This window comes from Hemicordylus capensis, chromosome 4 (assembly GCF_027244095.1).
Source record: "Hemicordylus capensis ecotype Gifberg chromosome 4, rHemCap1.1.pri, whole genome shotgun sequence".
In the NCBI taxonomy this organism is placed as follows: domain Eukaryota; kingdom Metazoa; phylum Chordata; class Lepidosauria; order Squamata; family Cordylidae; genus Hemicordylus; species Hemicordylus capensis.
The window spans coordinates 308,078,549-308,096,499 of record NC_069660.1 but is presented as its reverse complement, the minus strand read 5'-3'; the positions used below and the strand labels follow the sequence as shown (position 1 = coordinate 308,096,499).

Below are 17,951 nucleotides of genomic sequence, written 5' to 3'. Positions count from 1 at the left end.
ATCTCCAGCCGCAAATTCGCCAACCACAAGTGTTTCCAGGAACCCTCTCGGTTGGTGCAGGATGACTGTAGTAAGATCTTTCTGGGGTTTGTATCCCACACAAAGAGGAATATCACAGATCCCCCACTTCCTTCAAGGGGTGTCTGTGAAAAGAACAGGTTGCAGCAGGGGCAGCAGGGGGTGTGTGGCTACTACCACTGCTACTACAGGTGAAACTCGGAAAATTAGAATATCGTGCAAAAGTCCATTAATTTCAGTAATGCAAATTAAAAGGTGAAACTGATATATGAGACAGACGCATTACATGCAAAGCGAGATAAGTCAAGCCTTAATTTGTTATAATTGTGATGATCATGGCGTACAGCTCATGAAAACCCCAAATCCACAATCCCAGAAAATTAGAATATTACATGGAACCAAGAAGACAAGGATTGTAGAATAGAACAATATCAGACCTCCGAAAAGTATACAGTGTACTGTGCTTGATTGGCCAGCAAACTCACCTGACCTGACCCCATAGAGAATCTATGGGGCATTGCCAAGAGAAGGATGAGAGACATGAGACCAAACAATGCAGAAGAGCTGAAGGCCGCTAATGAAGCATCCTGGTCTTCCATAATACCTCATCAGTGCCACAGGCTGATAGCATCCATGCCACGCCGCATTGAGGCAGTAATTGCTGCAAAAGGGGCCCAAACCAAGTACTGAATACATATGCATGCTTATACTTTTCAGAGGTCCGATATTGTTCTATTCTTCAATCCTTGTCTTCTTGGTTCCATGTAATATTCTAATTTTCTGAGATTGTGGATTTGGGGTTTTCATGAGCTGTACGCCATGATCATCACAATTATAACAAATTAAGGCTTGACTTATCTCGCTTTGCATGTAATGCGTCTGTCTCATATATCAGTTTCACCTTTTAATTTGCATTACTGAAATTAATGAACTTTTGCACGATATTCTAATTTTCTGAGTTTCACCTGTATATATTGAAGAATGTGTTGGTTGGTTTGTGCAAAATACATTCATGCTTCCCGATGACCTACAGATACCAAGTTTTGCATATGTAATCCTGCCAGTGAAATTAACTGAATGTACTACTTTTTACTGGGGAAAATATGCTGGGGGAAAGGATAAACTAAGTTGTTGGGTGTTTTGTTGTTGTTGTTGTTGTTGTTGTTGTTGTTGGGGTGTGTGTGTGTGTGTGTTTAAAATAAATTCTGGATATAATCAGCAGATTTTAACTGTTAGTGTTCTCAACAGATTTTAACACTCAGTAATCAGATCAGTAATTCAAAAACAACACCATGCTGAAGAGAATTGGAAGATTTTTCTCAGATTCAAACTGACTATGATTCAAATTTATCATATATTATTATTATTATTTTATTAATAATAATTTGATTTCTATACCGCCCTTCCAAAAATGGCTCAGGGTGGTCTACACAGAGAAATAAACAAATAAGATAGATCCCTGTCCCCAAAGGGCTCACAATCTTAAAAAAAAAAAAATAAGGCAGACACCAGCAACAGTCATTGGAGGTCCTGTGCTGGGGGTGGATAGCGGCAGTTACTCCCCCCCTGCTAAATAAACAGAATCACCATGTTAAAAGGAGCCTCTTTGTCCAGTTAGCAGGGGTTAGGGTAATTATTCAATTAAATGAATAATGTTTGAAGTTGAAATCCTACAAATGTCAAACTGCTCTTTTGCAAGCCCATTAATAAAAAATTCTGTGTAATTTATTGAGCTTTGCTTCAAGAAATTCCAGTGTCTATGCAAAATGACTTTGCCTGGTCAACAATGGGCCTCACCTATTTGTGGTCTATTAGATTATAGTATGATTGTACTAGCTATATAGTACAATCATACTATAGAAAGTGAGAGACTGTGGGAGTGAATGCCATGGGCACTTTGGGGCCACCAGCCACCTCCCATCTACACTAGGTGCTCAGCCCCAACTCATACCAGCTGCTCTCCCAAACCACACTGGCTCCATGAGGGAAAGCTGCCCCCTTTAAGGCAGGCCTGTTTTCGCTGAACATCTGGGCAGCTCTGCCAACTTCATCAGGCTGCGTCAGCTCAGCTAGAGAGCGGCCAGTGCAGAGAGGGGGACAAGGCAGGAACTGGTGAGGGAGCGGGGACAGGCAGGGGGCTGTGGCAGTGAAAGTGGCATGGAACTGTGGCTGAAGTAGGAACCGGCAAAGATGGTGGGGTGGGGGTGGGCTTCTTCAAATCTTGCTCCAGTTCTGAAGGTGGAGGGCTCGCCTGGCTGGGGGCCTCCCTCCCGATGGGCCTACTCAGGAGGTGGGGGACGCCAGTTTGGATACCTCCCCTGGTCTGGAGTCAGGATCCAGGAAAGGGTGGGGCTCATACTCCCTACATAAGCCCTCCATCGGTATCAGACTCCTGTAGGTTCAGCAGCTCCCTTTGGGAACTTGCTTTGCTTATCCCGGAGGCTTTTCAGGCAGCAGGCTTTACCACGAGGCACCAGCCCTCCCAAAGTAATGTCGCAGCAGTCACACTTTGAAAAAGCTCCTAGGTTTGGACACTTCTTTTACTCTTTTGCTCACTAGCGAATGGTATATACCATGGCAGACCTGCCTCTGAATAGGGAGGTTTCCTTTGGCCATCCTGGCCAATAGCCATTAATAGACCTATCCCATGACACCCAGCTGGCTAATTATGTGCCATATACTTGCATACAACCATAACAGTTATCACGCATACCAAAGTGGAATGTCAAAAGTCTGTTTTGCTTCAGTACTCCCGAGAGCTTTTAAGCTGAAAGTTTGTATTCACCATATAGCTCCCACATGAAGCTGCTGAGCATGTCAATGCATTCTTAGGTAAGCTTGGCAGTTTCAAAGTTGTAATTCATGCTTATCAGGTGATTTTCCACAGGAAATATGTCAGAGAGTGCGCATATGTTTTATTGTTTAGTAAATAGGAGAATAATATGGTGTGTGGATTTAATTAAATACATAGAGCAAAGAATATGTCAGATTAGATCACAATCTATTTAGGGTACTGGGAAAACTTGCACTGTAAAAAATGTCTGAGAAAAATTCAATTCAAAATAGAAGAAATTGCAAGGGAAATTCTTCCGGGGGGGGGGGGGGGGAATGGGAAGTCTGGAAAAAAAAAAAAAACCCATAATTTTCCAGTTTGGAATGTTCTGGAAAACCTGCATCTCTGTGGATCTCCCTCTGCTGCAAGAGCAACCTCTTGTAAAGGTGCTTCTTGACACAGTTAGCTGGGTTATATTTAATACACACAGCTATATTGCGAAACTAATGCATACAGTCTTGAATGTTGTTAAATGGATGGAGGTTAACCACAACGGTGCAATGTTGAATGTTGTTAAATGGACAGTGGCTAACCACTAACGTGCAGCCCACTTGCACAATTTCTCTCTTTTATACTTTTGTCATGTGTAGGTGGTATCTTTGAATTGCACTGAATAGGCCAGCCCCTCCCCAGCCATTTGACCCTTAGAAAAGATAGCTAAAGGGAACCTCTGTATTCAGCAGCAACATAATGAGGTCATTCACACAATCGAAAACTGTGTTCTACCCAGGTTTGGGAACTGTGTGTACTCCCAATTTTTGATTGTGTGGAAGCAAGGTTCGAGGAAAATCTGGGTAGCTTTTTCTCCTACCTTGCTTCCACACAATCACTTCTACCCAGGTTTTCCTCTAACTTTGCCTCCACACAATAAAAAATTGGGAGTACACACACCCAAACCTGGGTAGAACACAGTTTTCGATTGTGTGAACGACCTCATTATGGGCTAGGGAGTCTGATCCAGCAAGGTACTTCTTACAATCACTTCCTTCCCAGGCAGCCAATTGGGTCCAATGTTGCCTCACCCTGAACATGTAACAGGCCCTGAGAGGTATAGATAATTTATTTATGTATTTATACAAATTTATTGACCACCTGGCTTCCATAGACATGAGGCGGTATACATAAATTAAAACAATGGAAACAAGGGGGGGGGGAAGGGAAAGACAGACAGACACACACACATTAAGAACTAAAAGCCAGGCAAAATAAATAAGTTTTCAAAAGCTTCTTAAAGGACAGAAGGGAGGTGGTGTTATGAATCTCAGGAGACCAGGTGTTTCCATAAGGAGGGGGCTGCAACGGAGACAGCCCTTCCACAAGCCACGTATCTCCCCTGGGCCTGGAACTCTGCGGAGGTCCACCTGAGACAACCTCACAGGGCATGATGATATAATTGTTTTGCTATTGCAAATAAATATGTTAAAGACTTACATTAATTGATTAGATCAAGCAACACTTTCCTGCTCTCACTGCCTAGTCTTCCCATGACTACAGTTGATAAAGCTGCACTACTACTTATTAGATTTCTGCCCAACCCTGTCCTGTTAAAAGCACAGGAGCCCTGCCCCAAAAAGGAAGGTGGCAATCATACTTTGGAATTGTAGAAAAAGAGCAAGGATTTCAAGAAGAAGTAGCTCGTGTCCATGCAAATCTGAAGCATAGGAGGCTTGACCCGTCTCCTTTCCTTCTCTCTGTGACAAGAAAACCCCTCCTTGCCTTCCACCCTCTTCCTTCTCCGGCTGCAGAGAAGCAAGCTCTCTTTCCCCCAGCCTGATCCGTGTGCGTGTTTACTGAAAACGAAACCCCACTTGCGCGTAAGGAGGCGAACTCCCTCGGACATCGAAATGTCTAGGAAAACATCCCCGATCCTTTGCATGTTTTACTCGAAAGCTACGCCCCGCTGGGCCCCCAAGATCAGCGTGGTCTGCTGCTGACTTCCGAGCAGACGCATGCACACATGGTAGCCTCCGAGTCCTCTGCAAGCTGACTCGGGAACCCTGAGCAACACCGTCGGGCTCAGCTTATTTATGAGAAAAGCACGCCGCAACCATCACGCGGCCGTCAGCAACGCAAGGTTTGTGCGCGTCAACTAACAGCAGCAGTCAGCGATGCCGGTCCCAGCCCCTCTTCTCCTTCCTTATATACGCGCGTGTGCGCTGGGGTTGGCGGGAAAAGAGCTAGCGAGGGTCCCCCGTAAACCTACACCCCACAAAAGCTCTGCGCGCAACAGATGGTTTCCTCCAGAAGGACAGAGACCCGGCGGGGTGAAGAGAGGGGCAGAGCTAGGGCGCGGGAAAGGGGCGGCGCCAGAGCCGGTGGAGATCGCCACAAGCAGCCGCCTGAGCCGGGGGGGGGGGTGTAGAAGGGGGCGTGGCCGAAGAGAGCCTATAAAATCTCTTCCTGCCCCGGCGCGCGCTCAGACATCAACAAAGCTTTGGGGGCCGCGTGTTGGGTGGGTTGCCTGGGCGCGCGGCTCTCTTGCTGCGGGGTGACTGTTGGGAGGAAGCGGTCAGAGGCGCTCCTTAAGGAGCGGGGCGTCTCTTTCTGGAGGGGTGAAGACCTGTCAGCTTCATCCGTCTCCATTTTGGTGTCTGCCTGTTGTTGCTGCTGCTGCTAACGTTTGGAGGGCTCCTTCTCGCCCAGGTAAGAGGCTTGACTCTTCTCCTTTCCTTCTCTGTGGCAAGAAGAAAAACAACCCCTTTTTTCCGCCGCCCAGATCTGCTACAGTCTCCTTCAAGGTGTCTTGTGTGTGGAAGGGATCCTTTCCCAAGGGTTCTCAAACTTGGGTCCCCCGATTATGTTGGACTACAACTCCCATCATCCACAGCCTTTAGCCAGTGTGGCTGAGGATGATGGGAGTTGTAGTTCGACAACATCTGGAGACCCAAGTTTGAGAACCTTACCCCAAACCTGCCATCATGCTCTCCTCCTCCAAAGTCCGTATGGTAGGGGAGTCTTTCCATCATGGGGAAGAGGAGGACTTTAAAGTATATTCTTGTTCTGTGCGCCCACCCTCCGATCTCTCTCCCTTCCGCAAGGCTTCGTGTCTTTTTGTTCTACCTCTTTGTAGCACGCCCACTACCCTCCATGCCTCCAGTATTGAGTACTCAGAGGTATGCCCCACCGATCGGGGAGGTTCAAGTTGGTCTCGCAGCAAATAGCTAGGAATATTGTCTTTTAGATCTGACCGTCTGATGTGTGTTTGAAGGTGCGAGGAAGCAATTCAGCCATCGTTTGCGTGATTGAAGTGTTCTTAGGAGGAAGAGTAGCTCTTAAAGTGAATGGGATGCACATCTCCTTTCCCCCCTGAAGGATTTTGTGAGCTTCGCAGGGGCATTGGGCTGATGAATTCTGGTCCCGAGGAGAGGCGGCATGGTGGTGCACGAGAGCGATGGGGATCTTTGGGTTAATTCAGCACAACAGCTTCTGTTACTCTGTTACTCTGTTAACTGAGTTAACTTACATCTAGCTCAGTTCAAAATTAGTTTATCCAGTGAAAAGTTTGGAGGGAGATGGAAGTTGGATTTGGGGGCGGGGGGGGGAGGTTGAGCTGAACTTTAGCTAAATTCTTAAAATGGGAGGGTGGACATAATCCTTACAGTTTCTGGCACTGGGTAAGATTCTTCTTAAGTGTGTGTGTGTATTGTTTGCACTGTGCATTCCCTGCAGTAAATGGCAGTTGTTCATAGCATCACTATTGCATTGCAAAATGTAGACTGAGGAGGGGTGGAAGCCCCTTCAATTGCATGCCTTTCTAAAGCTCTGTAGAGGAGGTGGCATCTTCATGGATCTGACCCATCCTGAAATGGGGAGGTGGTGGGCAGGACTGATGGAACAATTTCTCCATTAATGGTTACCTTTCCAGCTGTGTTGGGGTCGGGGTCTGAAATGTCGGGCTTGTGTTTGTTTTTTGAGCCGATGATAGAATTGCACATGTCAGGTGTTGAATTCCATAGGATAGCTGCATCAGTTGGTTATAGCAAAAACACAAAAGACCTGGGATACCCCTAGAGTAACACAAGGCTGTCCTTTGGGCAGGAAAAGCAGGATGACATCCTGGGCCCCCACTTTTGTTGCTGCCACTTAAATTAACTGGAAGGGGCCCTGGCATTGACTGGTAATTATGGAGGTGTGCATTCTTGTGGGCTAAGCCCCTTGCCTTAGATAAAGTGGACTCTAGTCCACAAACAGTACACCATGGTAATCATTAGTCTTTAAGGTGTCCGAAGACACTTTTAAGGTTATAAACAACTCAAGCCCTGTTATAAATGGCCCCTTTGCTCGCTCTCTGTTGCTTTCTTAATCCTTTTATTAGTGGGCGTAGTTTGACTTAATTGTGGTAATAAGTGGAGAGCCTGCGGTAGAGCAGCAGAGCTGCTGGCAAAAATAAATATACATGCTAGCAAGAAACAGTGGCTTGTTTAAAGAGAAGCTCCGTGCTTTCAGAATGGCATGACATGGAGTGTCTGGGTCCCTGGGGCTGTGATTGTAAGTGCACTAATTTCCTGGGTCCGATAGGGTTGTACTCAACAGGGCATTTCAAGTGCACATGTGGACTGTTCCAGGAATGGATGCAGTGGCAGGGTGAACAAAGAACCACCCATGATTAGGAAAAGGTGGTCTGCCTTTGTTCCTGGCACTGACATGGTTAGTTGCAAACAGGAATGTGCTCTTGGGATTGGGGAGAGTGGAATAACGGAGAGTGGGAAGCTAGGAAGGGGAAGTGTATGCCTCCAGTGAATAGTGAAAGTTCACCCTAAAGGAAACCGCTCGCATCCTGAAGCCCACCTGCCCAGGGCACACTTGATTTATAAGGAGATTGGTGCTTGACTTGTCTCTTACATGTGAAATAGAGAGGGCAAAAATCAGCTGGGGTTCTGCTTCTTGGAAGATGGAAAGAAATTCTTAGCAGATCCTATTTGGAGAGTAAATAACTCTAGATCTCTCCCCGCCCCCTTCACTCCTTTTGAACAACAATAGAAATGACTGGTCTGGAACATTATAGAAGTTAGGGCTGGGTTTGGAACAAGGAAGTGGTTGCCTCTCTGCAGGGAGGTGGCGGCAGACACTGAAATTACTGCTGGCAAGTTGAACACTTCCAAGCAGAACTGCTTCCTGTGATTGCAACAGATTGCAGCAGGCAGTTGCTTTTTAGTTATGGGGGGCTCTTCTGCTGCCGTTTAAGAAGTTCAGCTGTTTAGCCACAAGAGATCAACGGAGCCTTCAGGTAGAAGCAGTATATCTGTGCCTGATGCTGGGAACCAGATGATGGAAGTATTCACTTTCAAGTTTTGCTTGTCAACTTGCAGAGTCAACTGGTTGGCCATTATTGGAAACCGTGCCAGGCTAAATGGGCCTCTGTCTAATCCAGCAGGGCAGTTCTTGTGTTGAGTGCACCCAGAACAAGCAGATACCAAGCTGAGAGAGGCATCCATGTTGGGATGAGCATTCTGCATAAATGGAGCACTGGCAAATATGTCTTGGCAAAATAGCAAACTTAATAGCATGAGAACACAAGGGAATCTACAGTATAAGTGCACCTTGGTGTGGCACACACTGTTGATAGATATACCTGGAGTGTCAATTTTAAGACTTGACTGGGAGTCAGATCATATCTTAAAATTGACATCCCATGTATTTCTATAAACAATGTGCCACTTCAAGGTGCAGGTATCATTTGTCATCTGTTTCTTTGTTTTGTGTTTGTGTTGGAATGTGGGGAGCAATTGGGAAAGGTCACAGGAGAAGATTATAAGTGAAGAATTGCTCTCATGTGTGTTTCTCTTTTTTTGGCTATTGTTGTAGGGTAAACATCCAATAGACTATTTTAAAAAGATTTAAAGTTCAGAAGCTGGTAAATAAGACAGAATTCCAGGGAAGCGTGCATGCTTTGTGAGCCTGAAGCCAGGGTCTTGTCATTAACTAAGTAACATCCTGCCTAGTTCTGCTTGTGGAAAGCGGGTGGGAAGGGTGGCTTTTCCGAGTCTCTGCCCTGGCCCGGTGCCCTGCTGTAAATATGCTTCTGACATTTGGGGAATCCTCAGGAGCAGACTTCCATGGGTGTGCCTGAGATAGCAGGAGGAAGGGGGGATAGCCAAAAAGTGCTTTTCCTCCTTGGCAAGAGCAGAGTTAAACTCATGAAAGTAATGGTCACGATGTTGCCCATTCTCTGTACAGTGCATTAAGAATGTATCGGTAACTGTAATATTTTCCACCTTTTATCAGGCTACTGAGGTTAACTGCGCTGTTGTCTTTGATCAGTCTACAAAACTCTCAAACTTGTAAATGCTGCTTCTGGTTTTTGAGTTTGATTCTGGTACCCAGTAATTTGGTGGAACAGATGCAGTGCATCCTAGGAAGGAGAGACTGTATTTGAACACAGGGCTCAACAATGAGCACAAGTGGAAATGAAATGAGCTGCCATGTGGCAAAGTAGTAAACAGCCAGGGCAATCGTGGGCCTCTACCAAGCTTGTAGTGCTGGTGGCTATTCCTAAGCAGCAACCCCTGCTTTCTGCCGCAAGTAGTCATGGAAATTGTTGACTTTGGCCCTTTGAGTAAGTAATGGGCAGTTGTAGTGCAAAGAGCAAGTAAATATTAAAGTGAGGTATTAGAGTAGTTCACCTCTGTAGAGTTTTCTTCAATGAATCTGTAGTTCAGCTAAAAAAAACACCCTTCTTTAATTACCCCCCCCATATCTTGAAGTAGCAGAGCTTAGCTGTACAAATTGTTCCTGCTTAAAATTGCACAGTAATAATGGAGTAATCTCGCATATCTCTATGCTTTGTCAAGTAGACCAGAGAATAGTAGCAGGAAGCACAGCTATAAATTGGGAAGTCTCAGACTGCAATCTCCAATGATCCACAAATGAGAGACCACATTTGGATGGTCTTGGGCAAGTCTCTGTCTCTCAGCCATGCCTCACTATATGTAAAATGGGCACGAGTGTATTTCCTGTTTTACTTGTATTGGGAGACTTCAGCTGCTGTAGATGTGTTAAAGCACTGTTGTGCAGAAGGATAACAAGGAAAAGGGGCATTTTAGGGCCATTGTTGGAAAATTATGATAACATCCATGGCTATCCCAGTAGCAGGAAGAAATGAGTGTTTAAATGTTAATATATTATTTTAATTGGCACAGGAGATGGGGAAACACTGCTCTTTCTGTTTTGCTCCATTTGTGGGGAAGGTAAAGTAGTGTTGGTTTCTGTCTTCTTGGCTTCTAGTGGTTAGACCAATGTGGCAGATTCCTTTATGGCTTAGGACCAAATTATGCAGGACTGCTTTTCCTCACTTGGATCTACTTGCCTTATGAGAGCTTTCAAAGAGGCTCCCTTGTGTGTCCTGCCACCCTCTGAAGTTCAACTTTTTGCAGTCTCACCTTTGCCAACTGTATTAATTTCCCCAACTGCCAAATTCTTCACTTGTATAAAAGCATGCAAAAGTATATGGAGGATATTAGTCCATTATTAATCAGAGCTTGCAACAAATGCTTCGTGTGGCTTCTAATAGTACAGTGCAAGGGTGCATTAGTGCAATGAGAGAGTAGCCCAACAGCTCCCCAACTAACTGCATCCATGCAGTGGAGAAGCGGCAGTGTTTGATGTCCTCCCCTTCCTTAGGAAGCCTTCTGTGCCATCTGAAAATATGTCCTCAAGGGTTGTGCAACCCTCAGGGACATTGAGAAAGCTGGGCAAGTGCTCAGTCAGGTTCTCAAAGGCTTGGCAGATCCCCATTTACTCTGCAAAGGGGATAAAGAGAAGCCCATTTACCTTCCCCTCCACAATGTCTTTCACTAAATCAAGTAATTTTGTCAAGTGTCCATTGTCTGGCTTCCAAATATTTGGGCTGACTCCTAGATCCAAGGAAAATCTATCAAGGCCTGCTTAAATTAAAAAAAAGGGGCTTGGAAAAGCCAATTTGAAACACAAGAAGTTGAACTTTGGCTTTTCTTCAGAGACTTTGGTGCATGAGACTGTTGTGTCCTAATTTTTTCCATTACTGCATAGTCATATTAATTGTCAGGATCGTTTTGCAGCCTTACAGGGTAGGAACCTAGTTTAAAGCCTGAAAACCTTGACGTTCCTACAAGCTGCTACAAACATACAAGTTATGGCCACTGCTATGTAGAGCAAAATATGGCTGAATCTCCTTTACCAGGTTCTTGCATTGCAAAATGTTGCCTCTTGGGAAAGCTGCACATAACAGAATCCAAAATCCATATATTGCTTACAACAAAAGGGAATGCTCTTCTCAGATATTGTGCTGTATGCCAATGTGCTGATAAACTAAAATCTGGGTTAATCTGCTTTGGGAATCAATGGCTAGCAATATCATTCACTATAGAACTCAAAGCAGAAGCAACCTACCAGCTCCACAAGGAGTAGAATATACTATAAAAACAACATGGAACTTTACATAATGGATTAGTGTGAGAGAGATAAGCCTTCAGTACTTCTGTTTGTCTCAATGGATCAGAGAATAGTAAGAAACAGAATTGTCCCCAAACACAAATAAAATTTGCTTCTGCATGTTTGTAATATATGCAACTCATTCTTGTTCAGCATCATAGAGCTGCATGGGGCTTTGAAGGACACCTAGTGAAATTCTCTGTTAAATGCTTAAATCCATAGCCAGAGCATCCCCAACAATCAAGTAAGGAGAGCCCATAACCCCACTAGGCAGATGGTTCCATTGCTGAACTGGCTGCTCTTGCCATTCAGAAGCTTCTGCTAATGTTCAACCAAAATCTGTCCTCCTGAAACTTAAGCCCACTAGATCTAGTCCTATTCTCTGGGGCAGCAGAGAACAAGCCTGTGTCCTTCTCAGCGTGACAGCCCTTCACGAGGTTTGAAGAGTGCTGTCATGTCCCCCACTACCCACCCAGTCTTCCCTATCCACACTAAACATATGCAGTTTCTTGAGTCTGTCCAGATAGGGCCTGTTGTCCAGATCCCTGGCCATCTTTGTTGCCCTCTTCTGAACCCATTCCAATTTTCTGCTTCCTTAGTGTGGTTCTCAGAACTGAATACTGAGTATTGCTCATGAGGTCTGACCAGTGAGGAATAAATTGAAACTGTTTACCCAGAAACAGTAGTTCTCTTAATGTAGTCTAGAGTCATATTAGTGTGTTTTGCAGCTGCCTCACACTGTGGGCTCATGTTCAGCCTGGGATGAACTCCTATCCTAAGGACCTTGTCACTTGTAGTACAGTATTGCCAGGCCACTATCCCCCACTTTGTGTCTGTGCATTTGATTCCCCCCCCCCTTTGCCTGCATGCAGAACTTTTACAGTTGTGACTGAATTGCATTTTGTTAGTTCCAGCCCAATTTTCTGTCTTATCAAGGTCATTTTGAATCTTATTTCTGTCTTCTAAGATGTGAGGTGTCCCTCCCAGTTTTGCCCTCTACAAACATTGGTTGCTGAAAAAAAGTTGAAGAGTCCCAGATCCAGGACAGTCTTGCAGCACCCACGTCAAAAGCTCTCTCCAGTTTGAAGATCCATTAATGGGCACCTTTTGAGTGTGGTCTTTCCATCCTGTCGTAAACTCACTTGGCTGTACAGGCCAGGGGTTCCCTGCCTTGGTTCCCCAAACGTTGTTGACTACAACCCCCATCAACCCAAGCCACAATGGCCGAAAGCCATTGTGGAGACCCAGGGTTGAGGCTCTGTGGTATAAATGGGACTGCTCAGAATAGCCAGCATCCATTGCTAGAAAGTAAGTAGAAAAACAAGTGGCCACGTGACTAGGTTCAGAGCAGATTGTCTTCTGACACAGTTCATTAAGCATGTGCAGGATTCTGGGAATCCAGCTTTGATTGTCAGTGTTATAGAAAAATCTGTTCCTAAAGCAGGGATGTAATTGTAACTGAGCAGGCCAGGGTGGGGATGTCCCTGGGACCCTGAGAGAGGAGGTCCGCTAGCTCAGGGATTCTCAACATTGGGTCCCCAGATGTTGTTGGACTTCAACTCCAATAATCCCCAACTAAAGGCCACTAGGGCTGGGGATTATGGGAGTTGGAGTCCAATAACAGCTGGAGACCCCGAGTATCTCTGCACTAGCTGGGTAGGTAACAGCTTGCACTTTGCGCTCCCCTTCCCACTTCTCCAGAGAAGGTGGTGGGGAGCAGGGGCCCATCTTCCCTTCTTGGCCCAGGGCCAGTGTTTCCTCTAACAGGAATTGCCAGATGTTGTTAACTACAACTCTCATAATCCCCAAGCAAAAGCCATTGCAGCTGGGGATTCTGGGAGTTGTAGTCAGCAACATCTGGGAATCCCTGTTAGAAGGAACACTGCTCAGGGCCCACTCCAACCTTGCTATGCCCCTGATGGCTGATTGAAGCAAGTTTCTATCACGCTTGCTGAAGCATCTTTTCAGCAGTGCGAGCACCTGCAGTGGAAACATCAAAGAAACATTCTGCTTTATGTACAGGCCCCCTGCAGTGTGGTGTACATCTTCCTACATTTGTGTTGTGTCTTCTTCAAAATGAGAGTTCCGCATGAGATGCCTGTGATTTCCAGCGCTTAGCTGTTTAGTAGGCATGACTTAAACTAGATCTGAAAGGCCAATTTGGCTGTTACATACCAAATGTGACTAGCCAAAGCTTTTAATTTTGTCATGTTTTTGTACTTTGTTCAAAGAACTATGCTTGCTGATAAAATAATCAATTGCAGGAATTGGTTGGCTCATTGTGTACATCTGAGCACGTTAAATGCTTTGGCATATATCTAGGTCATGTTTACCAAAAGGGGAAAGAGGTATTAGGAATCACTGGCATAGAAAAGGGTTTGTAGTAGATAAATGTGAACTCCTGATGTCATCCTCTTACTAAGAGGATTTTGATATTTCAGCAGGGAAATGCAGATCTTCTAAAATGGTAGCGTTGGGTGTCAGTATTCAGACTGCCCAGTATGTTTTCTTGCGTTATTCCAAATTGTCATCCAAGATGACTTTTCAATGTCACTGTCCTGGCCAATTGCCCAGTGAGATTTGCACTCGTTGAGGTACATAACTCATCCTGAGACACTGCACAATGTGTAAGTACCATAATCCTGTGGGATGTGGAAACATTTGTGCAAGTCAGTGTAAAATTCAGAGGGAGAGTTGTGGTATGCAAGGACAAGACCGTGGAGTTGAATCAGGAATATTAATGGTTTAATGAAATAGATATTATTTACAGAGAGGCAAGTGGAGACTGCTTTCAATGCTCTTGCTGCTGGCCATTTGTTAGCCCCACCTCTACTCCAGCACTGGAATGCAAGTAACTAAGTAAAGGGTGCCATCAAGTTGATTTCAAGTTGATTTCAACTCCTGGCACTCACAGAGCCCTGTGCTTTTCTTTGGTAGAATACAGGAGGAGTTTACCATTGCCGCCTCCCACACAGTATGAGCTGATGCCTTTCAGCATCTTCCTATATAGCTGCTGCCTGATATATTGCTTTTGTGGGGATTCGAACTGGCAACCTTCTGCTTGTCAGTCAAGCATTTCCCTGTTGCACCAGTAACTAAAGCACCATTCAAAAGCTGGCCTGGATCAATGAATGGATTAACCAAAAACACCACAGTCAAGGCTGCACAATTTAGGCCCTCTAGCTGTTTTGGGACTACAAGTCCCAACAACTTCAACCACAGTGGCCAGTAGCCAGGAATTATGGGAGTTGTAGTCCAACACTTGCAGGAGAGCCGAAGTTGTGCAGCCCTGGCATAAGCGGATACCACATTAAGCATACATGCCTAACTTCTGCTTTGTTGGAGGTGTATCTATTTGGGGTGTATCTATTCTTGGGGTGTAAAACTTGATTAAAAGTGAATACAAATTCACTTGTGCACACACACGCACACACAGCAGGGAGGCAATGTGCTTCAACCTGGATGGATTTTTGGTATGCTTTTGTTTAATTTACAGCTGTTGAATTGGAAATTTTGAGGATGGAACAAGAAGTGAACCAATCATGTGGTTGTTGCTGGAAACAGTGGCCCTATGATAGCTCCTCCTGCTCCTCCTCTCCCCATTACATAATGCAGTGAAACCTGTGGTCTGACATGTGGTGCATTTCCTTGCTCTGCATTGTTTGCAGCTATGAACCAAGAAAACCCTCAGTGTGGTGATGTCATTTCATATTTACATTACTAAACGTTAGGGTGGAGAAGAGGGGAATGGTAATCATATTGCTTTTAGTAGTTATATCTAATTTCTGTCCTGAATGTTTCACTCCAAGCACAGTTCAAGTTGGCATTGAACTTGATGGCTTTTACAGCCCATATAGGAACTAGGAAGAAGCAATTCTGAGGCAGTAGCAGCATTACCTTTTTGATGCAGAGCAGAACTTCATCTGGACAATAGCTTTTTAGAGTGAAAAGCAGTTTGCTAGATGCAACTTTCCTCATGGTGCCTTTTAAAAAACCCATTGATGCTGATCTCCCAGGTTTTTGGTTTGCTCCAGACTAAAAAATGGATGAGTGCACATTGCAAAAGTCACCTTAAGTGGTGCAGCGGGGAAATGCTTCCCCATCTCCCGCCCTCAAGCCTGCTCACAGGGTTGTGAGAAAGGGCTCTGCTTGTGTAGCAGCCCAGTACTCTACAGGACACTCCACAGAAGACAAAAAGGTGCATCTAAATGTATGTTGTTCATGGGCTGGTCTCCTGCAAGCAAGACAAAAGCAGTATAGAGCAATTGGACACTGGCAGTGATCCTCACAGGAGCAACTCACAAAATTGTACATAGCTTAGGGAAACTGAGTTAGAGCATAGCAAAATAAGACAAGATGTTCCTTGTTCGGAACATTAACAAAGTCCTAAAGAGCATAGCTGAACATTCATTAAACTGGTAAGGAAGGAATAAAAGGGGTGGGGTGCAAGCAAAGCAACTCTAAAGTTCAAGGTTCTTAAGGAGATAACTTACTTGGACCAGTCAAAGTTCACAATGTGGTATGAGCTTTCAGGTTAAAGAGAACTCTATTTAGACTAGGTTTTTAAAAAGAGAGAGAGAGCAGATGTTTCTGGGAAAGTGTATGATTTATGAAGCAGAAAGTCGGCTGGGGGGCAGAGTTGCTGATGAAAGATATTCCCCATATAGGGAATGTGTGTTGATGGCTAGATTGTGACTTTCACACAACTACAAGTAATATAATCTAGTAAATTGACCAAAAATAAATTGCTCATTTAGCTCAGCTGATCATTCTTCAACAAAAACTTAAGAGATGAGTTCTGTGATATATGTGTGTGGAATAGTGCACATGTGCTTATAGTAGCATGCATGTGGAACATATATGTCTAAAATGGTCCTCAGAACAATGTAAAACGGGCAAGAAGAAAGCCATTTCTGATATTGTAAATGATCTTGGTTTCCCATTCCCTAGGGTGCCTTGGACACAATGGCTATGCCCATCATGAAATGCCTTTCTTTGGGGAAGTTCTTGAGGACCCTTATCTTACTGCATATTGCTTGCCCTACCTACCTACGCACATGTGCACATGCATACCAGTATTGCAACTGAAACTGTATCAGTTGCTGGTAACAACCTCTTACAATGGTACAGAAAACTAGCATGTAGTGACAGATATGTGGAAAGTTCAAATAGTACATACATTTCAGAAAGACAAATGAGACATTGATAGTGCTTCTGTTAGTATCAGATATAAGCACTTTATTTATTTATTTATTAATCCTATTTTTATACCCCATGATATGTACATCTCTAAGCGGAGTACAAAATTTAAAATTTTTAAAAATCAACACAGATTAAAATGCACAAAACAATAACTACAATATCATAAAACAGTTATTAAAACTAATTATTAAAATTTAAATATTGATTGTATTGATATTAACTAATTAAATACCCCTGCTAACAGGGCAAAGAGGCACCTTTTTAACATGGTGATTCTCTTTATTTAGCAAGGGGAGAGTAACTGGCCCTATCCACCCCCAGCACAGTAATTCCAGTGACTGCTGCTGGTGCCTGTCTTCTGTTTCTTTATTGACTGTGAGCCCTTTGGGGACAGGGATCCATTTTATTTATTTATTATTATTTTTAATGTAGACCGCTTTGGAGCTTTTCTTGAAAAGCGGTATATAAATATTGTTGTTGGTTCTAATTAAAAGCCTGCAAGAACAGGAGAGTCTTGAGGGTCTTCCTGAAAATAAACAATGAAGGAGATGTTCTTATTTCAGCAGGGAGCATATTCCAAAGCCCTGGGGCAGCCACAAAGAAAGCCTGGTCCCAGCTCACCACCAAATTATTATTATTATTTTATTTTACACAGTTAGACAGGTGTTATTGACTGGTTTGTTTTATCCAGACATCGAGTCCTTCCCAAGGACCTGGGATGCCAGAATTTTATTGTCAATGTTGTTGCTGCTGTTATAGATATCGTTGCAGAATATAGGCTGTTCCCAGTAAAGCTGCTTTTTGTAATTGGCTTATGGTGATTTCTGTGGCCCCTATGGTGTTGAGGTGCTCTTCAAGGTCTTTTGGGACTGCACCCAGGGCGCCAATTACCACTGGGATTATTTTGGTCTTCTTCTGCCACAGCCTTTCAATTTCAATTTGTAGATCTTTGTATTTTGTGATTTTTTTTCTATTTCTTTTTCTTCTATTCTGCTATCCCCTGGTATTGCTATGTCGATTATTTTGACTTGTTTTTCTTTCTTCTCGACTACAGTTATATCTGGTGTATTGTGTGGCAGATGTTTGTCTGTTTGTAGTCGGAAGTCCCATAATATTTTTACATCTTCATTTTCTTCAACTTTTTCAATTTTATGGTCCCACCAATTTTTGGCAACAGGTAGCTTGTATTTTTTGCAGATGTTCCAGTGTATCATCCCTGCTACTTTGTCATGCCTTTGTTTGTAGTCAGTCTGTGCGATCTTTTTACAACAGCTGATTAGGTGGTCCATGGTTTCATCTGCTTCTTTACAAAGGCGGCACTTGCTGTTTGTTGTTGACTTTTTGACTTTTGCTCTTATTGCATTTGTTCTTAGTGCCTGTTATTGCGCAGCCAGTATTAAACCCTCTGTTTCTTTCTTCAAGTTGCCATTCTTAAGCCATTGCCAGGTCTTGGTGATGTCTGATATTGTGCAAATATTGACCATGCAGT

The 17,951-nt window shown here is 44.1% G+C and overlaps 1 protein-coding gene across 3 annotated transcripts in view; it reads left to right on the top strand.

The window, feature by feature from the left end:
* The window catches only part of NDRG1 (N-myc downstream regulated 1), a 117,256-nt gene that overhangs the window by 45,655 nt on the left and 53,650 nt on the right, over nucleotides 1-17,951 (top strand). The window contains exon 1 of one of the 3 annotated variants that reach the window (XM_053248647.1): nucleotides 4,864-4,925. The exons of 1 other annotated variant lie outside the window; for it this stretch is intronic. In XM_053248647.1, coding sequence (XP_053104622.1) covers nucleotides 4,879-4,925 — 47 coding nt within the window. In that variant the 5' untranslated portion in view covers nucleotides 4,864-4,878. Of the gene's footprint in view, nucleotides 1-4,863; nucleotides 4,926-5,259; nucleotides 5,495-17,951 lie in introns of those variants that run through there. One more of the 3 variants, XM_053248649.1, reaches the window with a different exon arrangement.